At 40.6% G+C, this 23,292-nt stretch overlaps 1 protein-coding gene across 1 annotated transcript in view; it reads right to left on the reverse strand.

Moving 5' to 3' along the window:
* Positions 1 to 6,175: 6,175 nt before the first annotated feature.
* LOC121170993 overlaps positions 6,176 to 23,292 on the reverse strand; it is a 125,097-nt gene continuing 107,980 nt past the window's right edge. Inside the window, exons 104-117 of the mRNA XM_041002490.1 lie at positions 21,127 to 21,261; positions 20,572 to 20,659; positions 19,729 to 19,867; positions 18,262 to 18,395; positions 18,118 to 18,152; positions 17,909 to 18,025; positions 16,848 to 16,996; positions 16,231 to 16,315; positions 15,034 to 15,090; positions 12,879 to 13,003; positions 10,468 to 10,556; positions 9,113 to 9,162; positions 8,434 to 8,604; positions 6,176 to 6,481 (exon numbers count right to left, since the gene is read on the reverse strand). Of these exons, the coding sequence (XP_040858424.1) occupies positions 6,398 to 6,481; positions 8,434 to 8,604; positions 9,113 to 9,162; positions 10,468 to 10,556; positions 12,879 to 13,003; positions 15,034 to 15,090; positions 16,231 to 16,315; positions 16,848 to 16,996; positions 17,909 to 18,025; positions 18,118 to 18,152; positions 18,262 to 18,395; positions 19,729 to 19,867; positions 20,572 to 20,659; positions 21,127 to 21,261 (1,458 nt within the window). The 3' untranslated portion in view covers positions 6,176 to 6,397. The remainder of the gene's footprint in view (positions 6,482 to 8,433; positions 8,605 to 9,112; positions 9,163 to 10,467; positions 10,557 to 12,878; positions 13,004 to 15,033; positions 15,091 to 16,230; positions 16,316 to 16,847; positions 16,997 to 17,908; positions 18,026 to 18,117; positions 18,153 to 18,261; positions 18,396 to 19,728; positions 19,868 to 20,571; positions 20,660 to 21,126; positions 21,262 to 23,292) is intronic.

A 23,292-nucleotide genomic window follows, 5' to 3' on the forward strand; every position in this document is an offset into this window, starting at 1 on the left:
CAGGCAACACCTTAACCTGCTACAGCACAACTCCAGTCCCAATACTTACTATTTAACTTTCAGTTGAAGGAATTGGACACAAGCTGATCATGTATGCCTCAGCCCCAGTGTTAGTGCACAAGAACCTTCACCCCTAACTTTCTTGGGAGCCTGGGAATTAAGCAATAGCTGTCTATCTGCTTGCTGTGCGATGTGCAATAAATGCATATTTTCTTCCACCACCCCAATGTTAATGATTGGCTGTCTTTGCATCGGGTGAAGTGGACCTCATTTAGGAGTTTAGGGTCCTACAACTATGCTTCCAGCCAGTTTGGAGTACTGTTTGGCAGTATGCATATGTTCTCTAGGGTTCTCAACCACTGAATTTCTCAAAAACGGTTCCACCAATGGCCCCTTGTCTTTCTTGCATTTTCAGTCTTTCCCACTGAACTCGATTTCTTCTTCATTAATGAATGAATCCAAGCCAAGCTAGAATATTGCTGATGCTGTATTCTTCTCTAGGTCCTACTTCAGGTTTCTTTTTCATTTCATACCTTATCTTCAAGGAGGGTAATTCCACATGCTATCACTTTCCTCATATATTATTGGTGTGGCTTGTGTTTCCTGCATTCCACTGGCACTTGTTTCTTCAAGGTTCCCAGGTTCATTCTTTCAGAATACAATGGGCACTTTCTTAATGACCTCCTGCATCAGCCCCTCCTTCCTCCTTGAACCTCTCCACCTATAGATTCCTTGATATCATTCAGTCTTGGTTCCCACCAGTCTGGCTCCTTTTCAACTTTCCTCCAGTCTCTTGTTTCAGAAATGTTTTTTCTCGTATTTTTAAGTAAACCTTCCTTTTAAACCCCCTCCTTGAGCAATCCATACCAATCATGTGACTTCATATAGCATGTGATGGCATCCCAATCTGTTTCCGACCTAGAAGTTTAGCTCCGCAGTCCAGTGGCCTGGCAGGTGTCTCATTTAGATATTCCACAAACTTAGTATATTCCAACATGAAGCTATCTGTACACACATACCCAACATCTGTTTCCCAAATAACTGATACTTTGAGAAACGGGATAGAAAGTCTGAGAGTCCATTTTTCCTTATCACATCTCTCTTTCTGTAAGTTCTGACAGCCAGTTCTAATTTTGTCATGGAAGTCCTTCCAATATTTTTGAAAAGTGACCCAGAACATGCAGAATCGCACGGATCTCTGTGATCATTTACTTATTTTTATTGCAAAAGATAGAGTTACAGAAAGAGAGAAAGAAAGGAAGGAATGAAAAACAGTAGATTTTCCATCTGCGGCTCTGCTGCTTCACTTCCCAAATGGCTGCAAAGCCGGAGCTAGGTGGATCCAAAACTAGGAGCCAAGAGTGTCTTCTGGGTTTTCTAGGAGGATGCAGGGTCCCAAGGTTTTGGGTCACCCTCTGTTTCTTTTCTAGGCCACAAGCAGGGAGCTGGATGGGAAGTAGAGCAGCTGGGACACACCCTGGTGCCCATTTGGGGTGCCAGCACTGGCAGGCAGATGATTCGCCAAGTGAGCTATCATGCTGCAACCCTATATTCATCTTAATGTCAAACTTTTTGTTTTGAGATCAAGTGCTCACACCACCTTCTATACTCATCTATCTGCTTGCTTTCACTCCTGTTGTCTTCCACAGTAAAGCAATATTTAGGCATAAGGAATGTAAATAAAAGTAGAGGAAGGAATTTTTCTCTCTTCTGTTTTGTTTTACTATGTTTCTGTATCCATTTTATATTTCCCTGTACTCCTGCTCTTCTTAATCCCACTCCAATATTGTGATCATTTTAAAGCTGTTTTTATTTATTTTAAAGGCAGAATAACTAAGAAGAGACAGAGAAGGGTCTCCTTCTTCCTTGAGTTCACTCCCTCAAATGCCCATGGTGACTATGGTTCAGCCAGGTGAAAGAAATAAGGAACTCAGAGCTCTACTCAGATGTCCCACATGGGTGCAGGGGCCCAAGCACTTTGGATCATCCTCTGTTGCTTTCCCAGATGCATTAGCAGGGAGCTGTGTCAAAATGTTTAGCATCCAGGACTTGAACTAGCAGTCTGATGAGAGATGCCAGATTGAAAGCTCCAGCTTAATCCACTGCACCACAAAGCTGCCCTCTGCCTCTAAATCTCTACAAATATTTTCATATAAGCTTCAATAATTAACTGATGCAGCATTTAGTTTAATGTATAATATCCCCCAAATCACATTAATATTATAATGAGGATAAGAAATAAATATCCAGAGCATTCACCAAGGCAATCTAGCTGTTAGTCTTTAAAGATACTAATATTGAAACTGAAATCAAAATTTAACTATGTTTGCTTTTAACCTTGTCAATTGTTTCTTCTAGTCTATTATTTTAAAAGATTGACTCTAATCCATGTATAGTAGGTTTATTGTTGTATTATTCTAAAATCCTACATCAGGATTTATCAGACATGCACTTTGTCATTATATAAATGAATATTAATAATGTTTTCTACTGTGGTCGGTTGTAGAACTGACACAAATGGTGGGAGCCTCTGTATCTTAACATAGTCATTGAGTACTCTGGTCACAACGCCTTCTAGACCTACAACATAATCCTGCAGTAGTGGAATTTCAAACCATGGAAGAAATCTAAGGAACCCATCCTATACATCCACCATTTCTTTGTTTCTGATACAAATAACAACCTCCTTCTTCAAGTATTGTTTTGGTTTCAAGGGAAATTTTTCTTTCCAGGCCCTACAAGTCAGAAGTAGGCACCTTCATATAGCCCAAATGCTTTCTAAGAAACAGGTGTAATACCCAGCTCAACAAGTCCAGGAACACTCTACAGACAACCCCAGACCTTCTGCAGCCAGAGGTGGGGTCACTCAGCCATCCCTGTAGCAACAGGCATCCCTACAATTTTTCCCTTCTAAAAACACCAACACACATGTTCATTCAAAATACACACACACACCCCACACACTTTTCTTTTCCATGCACTATTCAGCCTCAAAGCAAAGGAAGAAAATATCAGATCTGGAAGAAAAGAAAGGGTATCCAGAGCTCACAACACAGTAGGTAACAGGAATACACAATTCTTTTCAAGGCTTCCACTTGTTCCAAAAAGCATCAGTACAGGAAAGCACTCACCTCATAGCCTTACTATTATTTTTTCTTTCCCGTGGCTATCCTTCAGGGACTCTTGAAGAGCACTGAGCAAAGGTGACTGTGTCCGATGGAGTCACCTTCTGCTGCAATCGATTTATTGCCCTATAAAGTTGCCAGCAATTGGAGGACAGGAGTGTATTTCCCAACAGATCGTAAAAGAGCCCTTGCTCTCTCTCTCTCCCCGTGTCACAAAAGAACATTCCATTTGTTGATCAAGGGGAAGGCAGGGACTTTCTCCTAATAGTAGTGACTTCTCTGTGGCCCTTTTCATTTCTGGTTAGCTTGCTTATCACATGGTGTTATATGTGCTTTTTGGTCCATGTAATATGCAGAGCTTAAGAGCCAAAGTCATGTCCATTTTCTTCATGGTTGTACCTTCTGTACTTGTCTGATCAACACAGATATTTTTAAGTCCTATATAGCTAGGTTGTTGGTGGTGTAGACCTTGCCGGAACCTGTTGGCCATTAAGTCTGAGTGCCACACAGGTCTATTTTGACTGGTGCAGTACTACAGTCGGTATTATTTTCCTGTGGAACCAGTGCAATGCGATGAGCTCGGTGAGTTCTCACCAAGTTCAGCGCATGTACAGCCCACTGCTGTCCCCTGCAGTCTTAAATTCTTTGCCACGCTATACAAAATGGCACCTGGTGTACCACTACTAGAGTTCTTGATCTGTTGGCTGTCAGGTCTGGGGACTACCCAGACCTATCTTGGGTGGAACCTGTAGGATGCCATGTTGTTACATTTCACTGAACCAGAAATGAGTTCGATCCCAGCTCAGTGCATGCTTAGTTCATAGCCTTTGCTTCCTTAAAATGGCACCTGATTCAGCTCTAGGGGTTGGATTGGGCTGTGAAATCCAACCTGTTCCTGCACTGCCCATCTGGAATCTGCTGCTCTGTCTCTGCTCCTGGTCAAATCGAACAGACTAGCAGGACGGGCAGTTCTTTGTCTGGGTTCACCTCCTGAGCTTTCAGTGAATGCCCCTTCCCACCTTGTTGCTGGTGGAGTTCTGGCTGCTGGTATAGTTCAGTTTGCTGCTCACTGAATGCCACTGCAACACCACACATTGTGTCTGTCAGTCTTCAGGTGCCCCTCTGCAGTTGTTCTGGCCTATCCTGTTTCCTAGAATGTGCCCTCTCTGCTTCACACTGGCTAATGTTCCTCCGTCTGTTTAATTGTGTCCTTACCCTATTCCACCATCTAGATTCTCAAGTAAGGGAACTCTTAAAGACCCAGATACTTTCTGCAACCCTTCTGTCAGTCTCTCTCCTTTCAGAAGATATCCCATCTCCCAAATACCTTCCAAGAGGTACTTTCCCCTTCCTTCTTTTTTTCACAGACATTTGTTCACTTTACAAATACTTCGTAAATAAACCTTTTGTATCTACAACTCTTCTTGTCTTTTTACAGCTGTACTAGCTGTGGAAAGAATTAACATTATCTGACCTGAAAGCTTCTTCTTGGGTACATTGTGCAGCTAATGCCAACTCCTGCCAGAATATCCTCACTGGTAACTTTATTTCTCAACTATCAAATACAGTTGCTTTGTCTTTTGGCTGTCCTGAGTTGATTGGAGGCTTGACAAGTGTCCCACTACTTTTACCAAAGGATTCCTGTTTTTTTTTCCCCCGTGTTTCAGAATTAGGAAATGACCCTCATCCAAAATCGCCTTACTTCAATCATTAGAACACTAAAGCAACATGAAAGGGCTACTCCTGTAGAGCCTCAGGTGGGTGTGGACATGAGTGTGAAAGCAGGCTGCTGCCTGGGACAGAAGACCCAGGCAAGCAAACACATTCATTTCAAATGCACTCCTTTCTAAGCAATCTTAAAAACCACTGCTGAACATTGATTAGAAGCTAATCATCTAATGCTTTATCTGAGAGCATAGTGTGAGGATAGTTAGGGTCATGGTCCTTGGTGAAATTTTCTTTTGAAGATTTAGAATCTTGCTTCTCCCTTATTCTTGCCTTCTTTGGCAAAACTAATGCTTCCTGGCTTCAGGTTTAACCATAAGAACAGCAACTGCGATGTTAGCTGAAGTGCGTACTGGAATGTGAATTCTACGCACCTGAGTTCCATTTTCAATATCTTTAACATACCTTGCTTTTCATACTGAAATTGTCCGCATAAAAATTCTTTCCCATGAGACAAGCACCCAGGTTGCCATTGTCCTTTTCTGTGAAATTCCCACAATAGGAACTGTTTCCAATGTTGACAGTTTACCACACATACCACCTGCTGTGAGGATTAAGCCATTGTTCCACAAAATTAATCATAAGTTTGTTCCTTGCAAAGATGTAAAGAAATTGGTGGATCTTTGTAAGTCTGATCATTCCATTGGTGGATTAGACTGCAAGCACTCTGAGGCCAAAGAAAATAGGTGAGGTTAACTCATGGAAGTTTACTGAGTAAGAAACCTTAACCCAGAATTCACCCTCACTAGACCCAAAACATCACAGATTCCAAGGGAAAACATTTTTTAAATAAATTTATTTCAAAGACAGATTTGCAGAGAAAAGGAAAGCTAGAGACAGAAATCTTCCATTTACTGATTCACATCCCAAATGGTCACAACAGCCATGGATGGGCTGGACCAAAGCTAGGAGCCAGGTGCTTCATCCAGGTCTTTCATGTGAGTGTAAGGACTGTCATTCGCTGCTTTCCCAGACACATTAGCAAAGTGCTGAATCAGAAGTGGAACAATCACACTCAAACCAGTGCCCACAGGGAATGCTGGCATGGCATGTAGCAGCTTTATCTATTAAGCTACAGTGCTGGCCCCATCAATCATTTTTTTGTTTTTGTTCTCAAACTCTTTTCTTCACTCAGCCTTCTTAAATCTTATCTTCATCTCCATTCCCTAAATTTCCTCTCTCCCTTTAGCTTCTCTTCTCCCTTTCAAGTGAATTGCCTCCATACTTGTTGAATATTTAACCAGACAATGAGTTCTATTCCCTGAATGCACACACACACACAAGCACACACACACTTCATCATGAATTCAGCTCCTCATTAGTAAATATCAAAGAAAACATCACCACCCTAATAATATCAGTAATCAGTAGATTTTTCCACACATTCCTGGTGCCTGTCACATAAGGCTAAAATTAAAACTCTACGAGTCACAGACAAAATATACAACAAATTTAATATAAAATTTTACTGGGAAAAAAGGTAATTAGCAACATAGAGTAATTTTATGAGTATGAAACATTAGTAGTTTCGAAATCAAGTTCTTGCACTAAGAATCCATAGTGCTTCTCCATGTCAATGAACTGAAATTGTGTAGGCTGATGTAATGGCTGGTTATATTCATGCTTAACACCTGTTTGAAATGAAAGAAAAAGCATTAGCATCCAGCACTTCAAAAATCCTGCACGGAAATCAATCAAGTGCAAGTCAGAGTCACGAAGTCCTGCATACTTCATAATTCATTACCTAGCTACCAGACTGCTCTCAAATTTTTAGATGACTACAGTGCTCCTAATTCCTTTGAGTGCAAAGATTTATCAGTGAGAGGAATGGGCCTCTCAACAATGCAACACGCAACTGCTACGCAGACACAAGGTGGGCATGGTGCTACTTCTCGACTCTTCTGCAGTGTTTATATTCCCTGGAAACCCTTTTTTATTTCTTTTTTCTCCATTTCCTCATGGTTCTTAATTAACTACCTGATAAGAGTCTAATATTTCTGAATTATTTTTTTCTTGTTCCTTCTTTCCTTTTTTTTCTTCCTTTCTCTCTTCCTCCAAACCTTTCTCCTATTCTCTGTCTCTCTCTCTCTCTCTTCCTAACCTCTATTCCTTCTTTCTTCCATTTTCCATAAAGCTTCATGCTCTATATACCCATTAACCTGTATGGTAGCCCCTTGGTTGGTCAGCAATAGAAACCAATTGGTTGACAATAATACCAGTTTGAGGAACCAAATGAGAAGTACATAACTGAAGGAAAATGTTTTTATTTGAGCATATTAACCAGGATCGACGGGAAAGGAAAATAGCTTAGGAGAAAGCATAGAAAAACAGCAAAAGAATTACCAAATTGCCGCCAGGGTGATACATGTTGCCACCACAACATTATGTTAATCCCAAGGTGTGGATTCTTCACATAGTTTACATTCACAAAATGAGAATGTGTTGTAATCAAGAGCCTTGGAAGAACCCTGAACAAGGCATCTCTCTTGTTGACTTAACTGCTGCTATGTGTACCTAAGTGAACTTCATTGCTAATGTCAATGTTATGAGTGGAGATACTGTAAAACCGTTCAGGAAGGAATATTTAATATGAGAGATCAAGAAAGTACAAAGGGAGTGGGAGTCTGGCGTAGTTGGTATGACGCCCAAATCCCTTATTGGAGTACCTGGGTTCAGCTCCTGACTTCAGCTTCCTGCCAATGCAGACACTGGGAGACAGTGTGATGGTTCATGTAAGACAATTCCTGCCATCCATGTGAGCCATTTGCATCCCCAGCTCCTGGTTCAGCCCTGGCTAGCACAGCTATTGCAAGAACTTAGAAAAAAAAAGTGTTTCTCTTTCTCTGTCTCCTCTCTCAAATAAACAAATAAAATTTAAAAATTAATTTTTAAGAAGAAAGTATTGGGTAAAACTTCTAGAAAGTAGGTTAATGGCTTGGGAGAAAATCTCATTGAGAGTAGTGGCATATATTTTACAAAATTCTGAATCATTAACATCTCTGACAGTACCGAGGAAAAAATTTTAAATAATTTACAAAATTTTCTTTTTTAAGTAATACTAAATCACATGATCAATATTTAAATTATAAAATAACAAAAGTATTTGAGTATAAATAAAAATAACGAGAGAAAATGTGTGTTACAAATTGGTTAGCATATTTTTAAAGATTTGTTTACTTATTTATTCCAAAGAAAGAATGACAGAGGGAGCGAGAGACAGAGAGGAGAAAATCTTCTAGTTAGTGGTTCACTTCCCAAACAGATACAACAGCCATGTTTGGGCCAAACTGAAGCCAAGAAGTAAAGACTTCACTGGACTTTCCTACACGGGCAGCGAGGACTCGAGAATTTGGACCATTATCTGCTACATTCCCTGGCATATTAGCAGGAAGCTTGGTTAGAACTGGAACATCCAGAACTCCAGGCACTAGGGTATGTGATGCCAGCATAGCAAGCAGTGGCTTAACCCACTGTGCCAAGGATTTCTGGAGGACCTTTGGGGAGAGAGAATCATCTGCAAACAGAAAATGCATGGGCGTGTCGTGGCTGAGAAATAACACCAAACTTTTTGCTGGTCACAAACCTGTGTGGTGGCATCATAGTTGAAGGACGGCGTAATCTCTGTGTTGTTCACAGAAATTCTGACATCGGTGATGGAGCCACTTCTTATTCCCCAGATTTCAATGTAGCCCAAATTCAAAGGATTTCCATCATTGATGTAACCGTTAAAAATTACATGGCTCTGCATCATATTCTGTCATGTTGAGGAAAAAAAAAACAACACAAAAGGGTAGAGAAGCAGCAAAATTAGTTTAAATGGTTTCCAACATTTCCATAGACACAATGCATGCATGAGATAAAACAGTTTTGGGATTTTGGATAATAGAAACCATGATTTCAGCACTGTCATCCGCTTTGTATAGACAAACAACTGCAGGGTCTGCAGCAGCGCCCTCTACAGTCACAACCATTCGTCAATTTATATTCCACAGGTGGAGCTGTCACACATTTGCACAGCATTCCAAAGAACCATGGAAAAGGGGGCTACATATTCCAGCGATAGGCTGCACATCTGTGAACTGGTAAGTAAGTTACTAATGAGACATAGATGGGTGTGTTTAATCACAGAAAATGAACTGGGAACAGAGATAAACTGTGACATCTAGAAGAAGGGAAGATATGTTCAGCAAGACAAGCAGTGAAAGGATTCTCAACATTATTTTATTCTTGATTAGCATCGTGTGTTCTCCATTCCTACTCACCTGGCTGGCAGAAAAGTTGGCCAAATAATATAGTCCTCTTTCATAGGTATCTGCAAACAAGCAAGTTAACACCTGAGGTTTTTGTCTTAGTTAAGAGAGTACAGATTATTTTATCTGCCTTTATTCTTCTTTCCATAGTGCTACTGCATAACCAAAGTCTTCTTTAAGGAGATCCACCAGGCTGCACGTAACCCAGGATAACAGAACACATGTGAAATGAAATGTATAGATGCATTGATCTGATGGGGTCACCTCTTCCGCAAGTCATTCTCTTCCTGTTGTCTACCATTCCTGAGATCTTCCTAGTCACCTAGGAATTTCCAGATTCCTTTAGCTTAAACACACACATCTGGGCACATATATGCATACACACAGACACCAGAACACCAGCAATGCTGTCTTAATTGGTGCATCTTTGGGATGGTCAGGCAATTTAAAAAGTGTAAGCTGCAAATCACAAACAAAACCAAAATAAAATCTAAAACAAAACTTACTTGTCTCTCTATCCTTAATGTATGCCAGAGGCCCAGAGAAAAGATAAAGTTTAACACACCTATTACAAACCAGAACACGGTGGACAAATCATGAGTGTTATGTGAGATCTGCCACTGTTAGCCTCCTCTTCCTAGCTTTCTCATTAATCCCCAAGAGCTAACTTCCTTCTAATCCATTCATCATGGTAGCTGTAGCCTCTGTTAGTCCTATAAAACTGTGCTATTCAACATAGTTGCTACCTGAAAAAAATGCATTGCTTTAAATGAATTATAATTAAATAAAATGAAAACTTAATTGCTTAAATGCATTGGTCACACTCAAATTGTTTGATTGCATATGATATATTTATTTGATATCATAATGGACAACAGAAGATTGGAAATGTTTCCATCATTGCAGAAATCTGTGCAGACTATCGCTGATTAGACATAAACAATGGTACTTGAGCCATTTTCCTGAAAATTTAACAACTTTAGGTTCCCTAATGGAAAATCCCCAAAATAAGAGAAAAAGCTGTGAGAGGTCTTGTCCCTTTTATTGCAACAGTAAATCATGCAATTTCAAACTGTGTTCTCACTCATAAATCCTATGGAAATTATTCAGGTGGCTACAAACAAACTTCTGTATGACTCCCACACTGATGCCCTACATAGTGAATAAAGATACTAAGATACTGGAGTGATGGTGAGAAATAATAAACAAACTTCATTCACGTGATCATGTGTAATAAGAAATATACACTTGAGGTAATAAGTGGTGATATTTTGAAATGCAGAATTTTTAAACATAAGAGAGCAAAAAAAAAAAAAAACTAGGTCTGTAAGAAACTTAGGAACTTAATGAGGGTGACCCTTACTCACCGATGCTCTGCCCATCATCCCAGAAAAGCCAGCCCTCGGCTGTTTCTTCATCATCTAAGGCAACCTTGAAGCCCAAGAACCGCTGGCGGCTGCAGTGAGTTGAGAGATAAAAAGCAGCTATAAACAAAGCCACAACCACAAACCAAGGCTGTCCGACAGCAAAGTAGCAGAAAGAAGCACTGGATAGGATGAAGTCTGGGTACAAGGTTTCAAGGGACATGGGACCTAGCTCTTGTCTATCTCTACCCAGATATAACATGGATCTTCAAAAAGTTCTTCAAAATATGTATGAAAAAGCTACGCACAGATTTGGCACAGCTTTTGATGCATAAACATTTTGCATCAAAATTAACATCTTTTAACTCCATTTCCCATGAATATTTTGAAGATCCTGAACATGACTTCATGTTATGAATGAGTGAATTAGCAATGAATCAAGAGGAGTCTCCACTTGGAGGCTTGCAAAGAAACTACACTCATTAACTGGTTTTTGGCTTTCCCCTTAGTGAAGAAAACCTTGATGAATAAATTTCAGTTCCATGGCTTAATTTCCTAAAATAAGAACAATGAATTATAAATCCTCCAGTCTTTTATCTAAATCATTGGTAACACAGGAGTTGGGTCTAAGAACTGACATGGTTCTGTTTCACCTAGCTGCTGTTATGTGACTCTGAACCAGTCACTCAGCTATTCAAATCCTCTCCATGCTCATCTGTGACATGGGGAAAATTAGAGCATCATCTCATAGAATTCACTGCTTCCCTTTTCATTAAGGAAAAAATATATTAAATCTAAATAAAACTCTTCATATCAACACAGAAGTAGGTACAAGCAACCACTCAATTTACGTTAGTCTTAATTGTTACAGCCCTATTTCTGAAAAATTTCAAAACTTGTACTTAAGGAATCTCAGCCTCAGGCATCTACAAAGTTGTGATATGGTTTAAAAATATTTCAGCAGTAGTTTTTGGTTTGTTTGTTTTAGGAAGACATCAAGGAAAATCTAAATAGTCTCCGTTCATGTCCTGGTTGCTCCATTTCTGATCCAGCTCTCTGCTGGGAAAATAGCAGAGCATGGCTCAAGGCCCTGGGCCACTGAACCAACATGGGAGGTAGTGAAACATTTCCTGGCTCCCAGCTTTGGATCTGCTCAGCTCTGGCTTTTGACCATTTGGCGAATTAACAGATAGAAAGCCCCTTTCTGTCTCCCCTTCTTACACCGTAAAAATCTGCCTTTCAAAATTGGAGACCTACATTTTATTCAGGAATAGAGAAGTGTACTGTGTGTACTAACATGACTTTTCTTTCCAGTGTGCTAGCCTCCATCATATCCTTTATCTGTAAGATTACATGCATATACTTGATTGCCTATATCTACTTATTTTGATTTTGCCTAAAGACTGTCTTATATGAGAGTGCGTATGATATTTGTCATTTTTGGACTGACTTATTTCACCAAGCATGATGACCTCCAGTACGGACCGTTTTACTGCAATTGGTAGGATTTTATTGTTTTTAATGGCTGAGTAGTATTCCCTGGAGTAGATTTACCACAATTTCTTTATCCATTCATCTGTTGATAAACATCTGGGTTGTTTCCCTGAGTTCACTATTGTGAACTGTGCTCCTAGTAATACAGGATTGCAGATTGCTCTCTGGCAAGCAGGTTTCATTTCCTTTAGATATAGCCTCAGGAGTGGGATGGCTGGCTCATAGGATAGGTCAATTCCCAGTTGTCTAAGTATTCTTCTCTTACTGACTTCTTCAGTGGTTGCACTAACTTACAGCATCACCAACTACGTGTTAGAGTACCTTTCTCCCCACATCACCACCAGCAGTTATTTGTTGAATTCTGTATGTAGGCTGTTCTCACTGGAGTTAGAAGAAGGAACTACAATGTGGCTTTTACTCGCTTTTCTCTAACAGCTAGGGAGCCTGCACATTTTTTTCATATCATACAGTGGGATACTAAATTTTCTAACTCTACCTATACCTACCATATCCTGATGCACTTAAACAGCAGAAAGTTGTTTTGTGACTGTTATTAAGGGACTATATTATGGAATATTTCAGGGAACAATAGCAGGGGAAGGGGAATAGACAAACAAGGAAGGGAAAAGAAGGGAAAAATCCTTATGCCTACAAAATTGTGAAAAGTAAATAATAAGAATAAATGTATATCAAAAATCTGCCTTTCAAATTAAGAATAAATAAATCTTTAAAAAACAAACACATTTAAAAAGTTGTTCAGAGTGCAGATTATTAAAAAGCATGAAATACCAATGAGCAAACACAGAAAATGTGAGCATTGAGTAATACTGACTTGGAGAGTAATTCTTCCCAGTTGGTGGGCTTCATTACCAATTAATGAGCACCTGTTCTGAACAGGGAAACCTCACAGCATCCCTCACCTCTGGTTGGTGTTCAGTGCAGGCTCCTGCCAGGGCAGAATGTAGCCCCCACGAACATGAAGATTAATGTGGTCAAGAGGAGCTGACAGCACCCTCCACTCTCCCCTTGCATTTATATCCACACCCTGTGGGCCAAAGGGAATAAGATGATTAGAAAGTAGACACAACAAGACATTTTGCCAGAAAACTTGTCCAGAGCTCTGAAGCTGATGCTTACCATCCATCAGCACACACCTGTCCCCACACTCTCCACATTCTCCTAGCTACTATACGGAATCTACATGCTGCCCTATCGTCTTACCATTGGAAGTTTCATTGCTTATATGCAATAAAGCTTTAGCCTGGGTCCCAGCTATTGTCACTATAGCTGCTCCTGTGTCACAGAGCACTGCTGGAACAGGCAGAGCCATGCTCTCATCTACTTCTTACAGGTTCTACATACACCACCACCGTGGCCCATGCCACCCACTAACACCTGTGACTCCTTCTTCACAGCAAAGATCAAGGTGAGCTGACTGATTTCGGGAACTATTATCTTCAATTTAGTATACCTGCATTTATGTTTGTCTCATATGTGAGGTGCTCTCATGCCCAAATACTGCAACTCAAATCCAAAGGGACTGTCATGCCACATTGTCTCAACTAGAGCAGGCTTATCAGGGCAACACTATTAACACCTGGGGACAGATCACATCATATGATGGCTGCCCCATACTTCTTTGATATTTAGTAGCATCCCCAGTGTTCCCCCAGTAGATGCCAGATGCAACAGCCTTCCAAAAATAGGTTACAGATTTAATTGTGGATTGTGGTTTGGCAGTTTTAGCTCCCTAACAAAAACAAAAACAGGTACATGAAGTGCATACAGATTAACAAATGCCACGCTTATTCATTAATCCCAACAATCTAATCTTCATTTTAACTAAACATTAAAAATTTCTTTTTTACCCAGTGGCTTACTCCATAAGCTTTGGCTTTGCACATGATTTCATTTTTTGTTATTTTTTTTTATTTAATGGAATCTTTTTGAGAACAGCTATCTTCTATTTAATGCCATAAGGAAAACTGGCCATTTCAGAACAATTTTCTTTGCTAGGGCTCACACAGCACTTCCTTCTATACAGAATGATCTGCGTACATACAAGGATCCTTTAAAAAGTCCACGAAAAAATGCATACTTTAATGAAACTATGAATGAAATTCAACCATTTTTGTACCGAAGTAAACTTATCTTTTAATTCTACTTTCCTATAAAACTTCTAAAATACCATTTCTCTGTCTCTATGACAAGCAGATATTAGATCCAGATTAGGGGTGAGTTCCAAGGAAAATGTCTCCAGTATTCTGTCACTTAGAACCCTGCAAAGTGAATTCACTTGGGGAAGATTTAGTCTAAAATGAGGCAAGAGAAACCCCTTGGGGTACAAGTAAGGACACGCTCACTCTCAAGTTCCTAAGGGCAGAGAACACCCTCTTTCATTCTACTCAAGAATGTAGTTCTGCCTTGTTTGTGTTCCCAAGAGAGATGACACTGACATAGCTCTAAAGACTCCCTTTCCTTTCTGAGCCATGCAGCTCACCACAGCCCTGCAATTACGTGATAGCAAGTCCCAGGTAGATTCCACATTTCTAGATACACTTGCTCTAACATTTCACAAGGGTTGGGCCTATACCGCTGTGAGTATTTTACACACTGCTTCTTTACCCATTTCCTTTTGGCAATTAGATAAGAAAACTTTCATTTGAGCATCTGTGCAACAGAAGGAGACATTGAAGAGAAAAATGCCTCTACACTTACATAGTTAGAGCAGCAAAGGATGTTGAAAGACAGAAAGAAACAAACAAACAGTTAGAACAAACTTTGGTAGTATCTACCATAATATGGGGAAAGGAAACACACATAAAGAGCCATGGTTCTCCAGGCACTGATGAGCTGTTTTCCATATTTTCATAGTTGTGCCTTGAAAAAAGTGGTGTTAACCCATCTGGAAGTGAAAAAAACTGAAAGCACAAAGTTTGAAGTAATGGGGACAAGAACATACCAGATATGATCTAGGGGCAAGAGCATTTCACCTGAGATCTGGCCCATTTCAACCTTCTATATTCTTCCATTTTCACAGGTTGTATAAACATTTAGAAAAAAAAAAACACTTACTGTGTAGTAGTCATACCAGCGGGCTCCAGGGAAATACGCAGTGACTTCTCTAGCATTCTAAAATTAAGCAGACAAGGTATGGGTGGTAAACAAAATTACCTGGTTTCAGAGGAGAGGGGTTAAAACCCTAATGATGGTCTTGGTTTCACTTCCTTGTCTCTCTAGAGATTAACAATGCAGGGAACCTGTCTTTATCTTTCTTCTACAAATAGACAAGTTAGCCTCCACTAAACAAATGGGTTCCAAGAAGCCCCTTTTCCTTTCTAAGAGTTAAAAGAAATAAAATATTACCATTTGCTTATAAACCCAGCCCATGCCCTCATTACAGAGACAAATATCTGTGTCTGAGGCTGAGAGAGAAAAAAAAATGTAGATGCAACAAGATTGGTTTTTACTTTTTTATGTTCAAAAGATAGAGATGGGGGTGTGGTAGAAAAACTTAATTCAGTGCTTCAGTGCCCTTATGACTGCACCATCAAGACCTGGACAAAGCCAAAGTTAACAATACGGAACTCATTCAAGGTCTCCCACATGAGTAAAGGAAATCCATATATCTGAAACATTACTTGCTTTGACCCAGGAAACCGGTTTAGAAGTGCAGGAGCCAAGACTCCAAAGATGCCTGCCAAAAAAAGCATACTGACTTTCCAGAAAGTACCCTAAACTTTGCTGCCAAACTCCTGCCCCAAGTAAAGGCAGTAAAATCAAGGAGGCACAATTAGCTCATTTAACCCAGTCCAATGACCAGCAGTGACAATAGAGAAATTGCTCTTGATTCCTGCAAAAAATCTGCTAGAATGAAGGGAAGGCTAGGCAGGAGTGAAATAGCACACATCACTCATTCTACTGAAAGGTTCTATTATAGTAGTAATAGAGGAAAGAAAGGGATGGTTTGCAATCCTGTCCACACACACCTCTGTCTTCTTCATTTCCCTTACGAGAGTAAATTTTCAAATATATCAGAATGTATTTTTTATTGTTTATGTCCTAAAAAAGAGAATTGATTTGCTGATTTGAAAAAGAAAGAACCAGAGACCCAGCATCCATGAGTGATGGGCTGAAGAGAGGAAAGCACAGAAACAAGAAACAGAATAAGAAATAAATGCCAGGAGTCCTCAGACAAGGCTTATTCTTCCCACCATCCTCGCTCAGCTTCACAGCAGGGACCCTCTGCCCCTCAGAGACCGCCATACTCACAGGCTCCAAGACAGGGCTGACCAGGAAGGCTGGGCCCAGGAGGAACTGACCATCTATGTCCCAGGTCACCCGGTCTGACACAAACCTGGAAAACAAAACGATGGCGCCACCATCACAACCATGGCAAGATCGCAAGTACAAATACAGAGGAAGTCCTCAGGCTGAGAGGCCACTCAGAAATTCAGCAGCCTCTCCCACATCTTTACTCTGACCTAGATCTGTTTCAATGGAAAACTCAAGGGTTCCACACCCAATGTCTTATGTCACATTCCTTCAACGTCAGAAGTGGTGAAATTTTGCTATGTCCTGTCACATAGAATATGTTCACACATCTTCACCATGATGTCCTTTAAAAGCACAACATCAAAACATGATCAAATTGGAAAAAAATAATCCTGCACAGAACTGTAAAATTTTAAATTAAAAAAAAATCTACTCTTAACAAATTGTGCCACGTGCCACACTGTGTAGACAGGAGTAATAGCAAGTATTCAAATGTAAAGAGTTATGAGAAAAGGGCAGTGCTCCCATTAATGCAGAGGAATTCTTTTCATCACCTGCCATATTTGAATGAAGAAAGAACCCATTGGTTATTAAGATCCCAGTCACACACTCACTCATGGAGAAGAGGCCGCACAACAGTGCTGCCGTCCACATGGGCCTTGTACATCAGGGTGTAGAGATAGGGCAACAGGGTGTATCTGGTCTCCAGGACACTTCTGGAAATATTCTCAAAGGTAGCATTCCAGGACACTGGGTCTTGTCTCTGAAAAGCACAGGAGTGTCAGAAGCTCACCCTAGAGGACATCAAGTCAAGGAAGTCATTGACAGATGACTGACAAAAGTCAGGGAATACTGTACGATCTATGAGTCATTGAAGAATTTAATCAGAAGAAAGTGTTTTGAAGAGATGAAACCAGCAACAAAAAAATCTGCAGTAGCATCATTTTCTTCAAGAAGGTTCTTGATTTTCTTTTACATTTCTTCCGTGACACATTAGTCATTCAAAGGCATGTTATTTAACTTCATGGTGTTGGAAATGTCTATTTGTCTTCCTATTGTTGATTTTGTATTGTGGATTTTCATTTAAGGGAATGTATAGTAACTGTTTAATGAAGACTGTCATGTTCAGATGTGAGGACATAATGAAATATGCATCTCTACTTCCAGACCAAAGATGGACTCCAAATGAAACTGTTTGCTATATCATGACAATAGGATGCTGGACTCTCTACCATTGTCCATGCGTGTAATAATGGACATATACCTATTTATGAAGGACTACGCTTTAGTAATGATATAGGGGAACTCAGTGGGGGAGCGTAGGGAATTAGGGAGGTGATAAGGGAAATCCCATGGCCTGTATGGAACTATATCATAGAATGATAAAAATAATAATAATAAAAGGAAGTAAAAATTTTTAAAAAGCCAAGGAATATTGTTAGCACTGTGGATAAATTCCCTGTAGCTCACACAGGACAGATAACAATATATGGCATATGCTGTCTAAATTAAAAAAAAAAAAGTTGAACATCATCAGGAAGTAAGCACATGCAAACACACCATGAAATGATATGCCAGATACCCCAAGAAATACAGATGGCATAACCTGTAGATCACAAATGGAGGGTGCATTTCACATGTCACACAACACTGGAGGGAGAAATCAATGTCCAACCTTGGCCCCAAGGGTGTTGTGGTTCCTGGAGAACGGGTAAAAGGCCCCCAGCTGCATCCAACGAGCACACATCTCATATTCTGCATCTTGAAAGAACCCACAGATATCTGCTCCTGTCTGAACCGAGAGGGAACAAAGGGGACTCTTGAGGATCTCTCAGACATGACACCATCTTCTGGCTCACTAGCAGGGATCCAGGACACACTTACATAGGAGATGCCAAACAGGCTGAACTCCATCATGCCTGCAAGGGGAACCAAGGCTCTGTCAGACCCGCATGGACACCTGCCTCCTCCTCCTCGCCCTTTACCACCCAGCCCTGCCACCAGGGGCCTGGGAGCAAGGCCACACACCAATGATTGACTTCTTCAGCTGGTCCCACGCGGCTGTGTTGTCTCCCAGCCAGTGTCCACCCCAGCGGCCAGAAGAGGGGAACGTGGAGCGTGTGATGACGATCCCTCGCTGTCCTGTCACCTCCTGCACAGCTCTGGATGGAGGGGGAAAGGAGGTGAGTTGAGGCCCAGTAGGAGAAGGAAATGCACAAAGCTCCCCTTCCTCACAGTTCTTGTCTCAGAGGCAGTCACAGAAGATTCACAATCACAGGACACATGGAAATCAGGCACAATAAGGTCCCCACTAATCCTAGACCATGATAATAATGGCTATGTCTTTACACTGTGTTTTACCAAATCATTCATTATGTAGCAAACTCACTGGATACCCAAAATAGTATGTAATCCTTGATTTTGGTATTTGTCTACTCTGTGCAACCAAGTATTTATAATGCCCCTTAAGCCCATGAAGAATCATATACAATAATGGTGATCCCATAAAATTACAAAGGATCTGAAAACTTCCCATGGCAGCCCAAGAGTCACATGTGGTATGACTACAAAGTATTGTCATGTGTGTGATATGCTATCAGTAACCAAACTACTGCACTTCCAGTCACATAAAAGTACGGCTCCAAAAAGCTCAAAATACTGAATAATGATAAATCATGACTTTTTCATATTCTGAGCATTATGTTTTTTCCATTAGTTTAGAATATGCCTCATCTTCACATAAAAAATCCATTTAGAATAAAAGAATATTAAACTTGAAGCATCCTCATATAAATCAGGTTTCCTAAGTCTCCAAACTATAGCATATGGTGGCATTCACTGAGTGAATGGCTTACACCTTCCAGGCTAGTGCATGTCTCTGTTGTTTTGATAGAACTGGGGAGACAGAGTATATTCCATTTCAGATTTCCTTAAAGATAATTTGTGCTATTCATTGAAGTCAAACACAACGACTAACCAGCATAAACAGCCAAAAGAAGATCCTAATTCAGATGATTTATCTTTGAACTCAGTAGATAAATGTCTAGTCTTCCACATTCCCATTGCCATTGTTGCTGAAGCTATCACAGTAACAGCACCACTGCCTACCCATTCCCGTGTGTCTCCCACTCAAGAATGACAGAAAAGTGGAGTAGATTGAATCCAGAAATGGTAATGAAGTCACTATCCTCATCAATAGATAACTATGTTTTACTTTTATTTGGCTGGCAATGCAGTAGGTTTTTTTTTTACACATGTACCAAGACATACACGATTGTAATGCATTGCTTTAAGCCTTCTGTGGTTTATGACATGACTTGACAATTAATGGATTTTTCATTAGTGAAACTTGCTTTATCTCTCTCCTTGCTATAAGCATAGTGCCTGGCTCAATAAGTGTTTTCTTAGGAAATGAGAACTGCTACACGGTAGCTTCATCTATCCATGGCTGTCTCTACAGACTGAGCCCAGTGGAGAAGGGAGACAGTGACTCACTTGTAGGTGGGCTTGGTCTGGGACCACCCATACAGGTTGTGCACGTCGTAGTGTCGCACCGGGGAGCCATCTGGCAGGATCTGCTCACTCTCCATGCACAGGGTCTTGCTGTTCAGGCCCGTGCCCCTGGCTTCCAGGTCTGAGGGAAGATGCAAAGATGTTAAACCATCTCTGTTCTTGTGTGTCCCCGATCTCTCTTCAAGAGATTGGATTGCAGATCTTAGATGACCTGAGCACACACTGATTCCTCTCCTCTTCTCCAGGGGCTTTGGGACAGTGCCAGTCAGCTCTGTACTGCAAAAGTGCCTGAGGATATCTCCAAGATCGAGTTTGTTCGAGAAAGCAGAGGTTTGACAGAATACACAGTTGGCAAATTCTGACATGAGATTTAAATATGTACGTTCTCACTTAATTCTTATGATAATGCCGTGATTAAGGTAGCATTATGTATGTTTCATAGTTCAGAAAGCCACGATTTGTAATAATCATTTATCTATGGGAAGTACATAACTCACAGATCAAATGTTCTCCAGAGCCAAGACACTAATATAATTCCAAAGTCCATCCACTCCATGGTAAAGGGAAGATATTATGTTGCAGCACAATACATTCCAAGCTAAGCTGTGAGAGTCTTTTAAAAACATTATCCCTGCTATGAACTTTCTGTACAAACTTAAGAAATTTACCCAGCAGGTACATTGACTTGTACACAGCCAACTGGATGAAAAGCTTGAAGTGCATTTGTCTCTGGCCCATAAGACACCACAGCACCAATGAATAAGCCCTGGGCACTGGGCCCTTCAACAGCTAGAGCTCCTCAGTTGAGAGACCAAGAGTCCTTACGTGGCATGTAGGGGGGATGATTCAGAGTGGCATTCGTGCAGCCTGAAGCAACTGCCCCATTCACGAAGCTCGCTGGTTCGTTCATATCCTGGAAATGTCAACAGAGATAGACTTTGAATTTCTAGCTTGCAATAACCTGTCAGTCAGTTCAGATATCAAGAGCTATGAATAATCCTTAAATATCATAACTCCCAGATGCTGGCCTAGGGAATTTCATCAAATTGAAGTTAGAATTAAAAAAAAAAATTAACCTCTGAAGAATGACTGACATGGTGATAAAAAAAAAATTCTCCATCACAAAAAAATGTTCCAAGGAATTTCTGTTCATGGTCTATGAATTTTTTTTTTTTTACAACCAGAACCTCTGACATGGTACAAGGTACTTTAGAACTGTGCCATTCCTAGATAAAAGAAACCACTGTCTAACATGTCCAAAGTCTTTATTGAAAGACAATGACCATTTTATCTACAGGTCAGTATTAACTACACTGAGGCACACTAAGACACACACTGATGCATGTGCGTGTTCTCTCAACTACACACACACACACTCACAATCCATATGCCGTCAAACTTCAAGCTCTTCTCTGGCTGCTGAGGATTGCTGTACATCTCTTCTATTTCCCTCTTCCACCAGCTGGCAGTGGAATTGCGGAAAAAGTCTGGGAAGGCTGCATAAGCTCGGTATTGCTGTAAAAAAAAATAAATACAGTTCATTTCTTCCAAATACATTAGACAGCAGATAGGCACTCACTGAGAACTGGTGAAAAGTGCTGAAACAAAGGAAAAAAGGTACTCTCATCAGAGCCTAAGTTCTCTTGATCTGTTAGATAAACTCCGAGTATAACAAAAAGAAAACTAGTGCAATCTGCACCCATTCCCTGGTTTGGGAAAACATCCAAACATTGTTTTCCTCTTCACATCATTCCAAACACCTGCACTCAAGCCCTAAACTAGTTATGTCATGTGTTGTCACAGGCCAAACCTTAACTTCTGTCCTGCCAAGAAGGACTCCTGGAACACAAAGCGGGAGCCAGGAGCCCCTGCAACTACGCGGAACCGACACAATGCATAGAATCAGGTGAAGCTCAGGATGCACCTGTTTCCTAAATCTTAAGAAGCACATGAGAACATCAGGTGTGTGCAACTAAGTTAAAAGAAGCTAAAAGGGAAAAGTAAATCTCCCCTTTTACCAATCATCCCTAGAATAATTAAATCAATGTCTTGATTTTAAACTGAAAAGGGATTCAACACATAATAGCCTTTGAAGATTCCAAAAACAAATGACACATGTTTGAGGAGATGGAAAAGCTAATAACCCTATCTGGTCATTACATACTGTACACCCATAACAACTGATCACATTCAAATCCATAAATAAGTATAATCACTGTTCAACTAAAAAAATATTGAACAAGATAACTCATTATTGCATATTACAATTGTTAGGACAAGGAAATTATTTTATATTTTCTGATTGATCAAGATATTATCTACAGTGTGTAGCTTAGCACTTCTGAGACACAACGCTTAAATATGAGCTCATAAACCTCGTAAAATGCTGCTCTTCTTACCTTTACTCATTACCCAAAGTGCTAGCTTTTCTCACCTCATTTTTTGAGACATTTATGCTTTTATTGTAAAAGCTAAGAGTTATAGAGGAGATGGATATAGGAAGATAAAAGGAGGGAGGAAGGGAGGAAGACAGATCTTCTGTCCACTGGTTCACTCCATAGATGGCTGTATAGGCCAGCCCCAGGCAGGGACAAAGCAAGGAGCTTCATCTGGTTCTTGGAACAGATGGTAGTGGCCCTGATACTTGGATCATGCCCTTCAGCCTTTCCCAGCATTAGCTGCCTTTCTCTTTCATTAGCAGGGAGCAGCCAGGACAAAAACCAACACCCATATGCTTTGCAGGAGGCAGTTTTGCCCATTGTATCACAGTGTCAGCTCCAACCCCAACCCCTGTCTGCATTCACCTCTTGGCCTCAGTTCCCCTCTACCTGGTCATCATTATTCTGTATGTCTAGACTAGGATCCCTTAGCACAAGGCATTGTGTGCTGCCAACATGCAGACCCAAGACTCTAGTCCAGGATTGCTGAATTAAGTCGTAGATAGAGGGAGAGAGGGAGAGAAGCAGAGGGTAAGGAAGGGAGAGAAAAAGAGAGGAAGAGACAGAGAGACTTGTCCAATAGCAGACAAAATGAAAGGGATCATGAACTGTGTATAAAATATTTAATTAACCTTATCAATCAGTCCTAGATTACAGCTGTTTTTCCTTTGGCATCTACTGCCGGAAAAGAGATGCATACTGCAGTCAACAAGGAGACTTCCAAAATATAACTGTTTCACTTTGTCTTTAGCATTAAATCACTATCTATTAGAGGCCAACAGCAGGAAACTTTCTCACCACTTCAAAGTACTATCTATTTAACTGCCTTATCAAAGCTGTCCCAGAACTAAGCCTGACTATGCTATTATTTTTAACATCTGTCTTCCTCTTGCACAACACACCACTTGTGCAGCAAACTCCGCTGGTTAAGACAGGAATATCTCGTCTACCTCCTATCAGTCCCATTGGTAACAAACAGAGCCTTTCTCCTTTACCTCTGCTACCAGCTGTAATCTTACAGGGGATTATATAGGGAAAAGAGCTCTCAAAAGGGCTCATTGTCCCTGACTATCTGATAACTGAACTCACAGCTGCCGTGCTGCTCTCT

This window comes from Ochotona curzoniae, unplaced genomic scaffold (genome assembly GCF_017591425.1).
Source record: "Ochotona curzoniae isolate NIBS_2020 unplaced genomic scaffold, NIBS_Ocur_1.0 scaffold_2476, whole genome shotgun sequence".
Classification (NCBI taxonomy): domain Eukaryota; kingdom Metazoa; phylum Chordata; class Mammalia; order Lagomorpha; family Ochotonidae; genus Ochotona; species Ochotona curzoniae.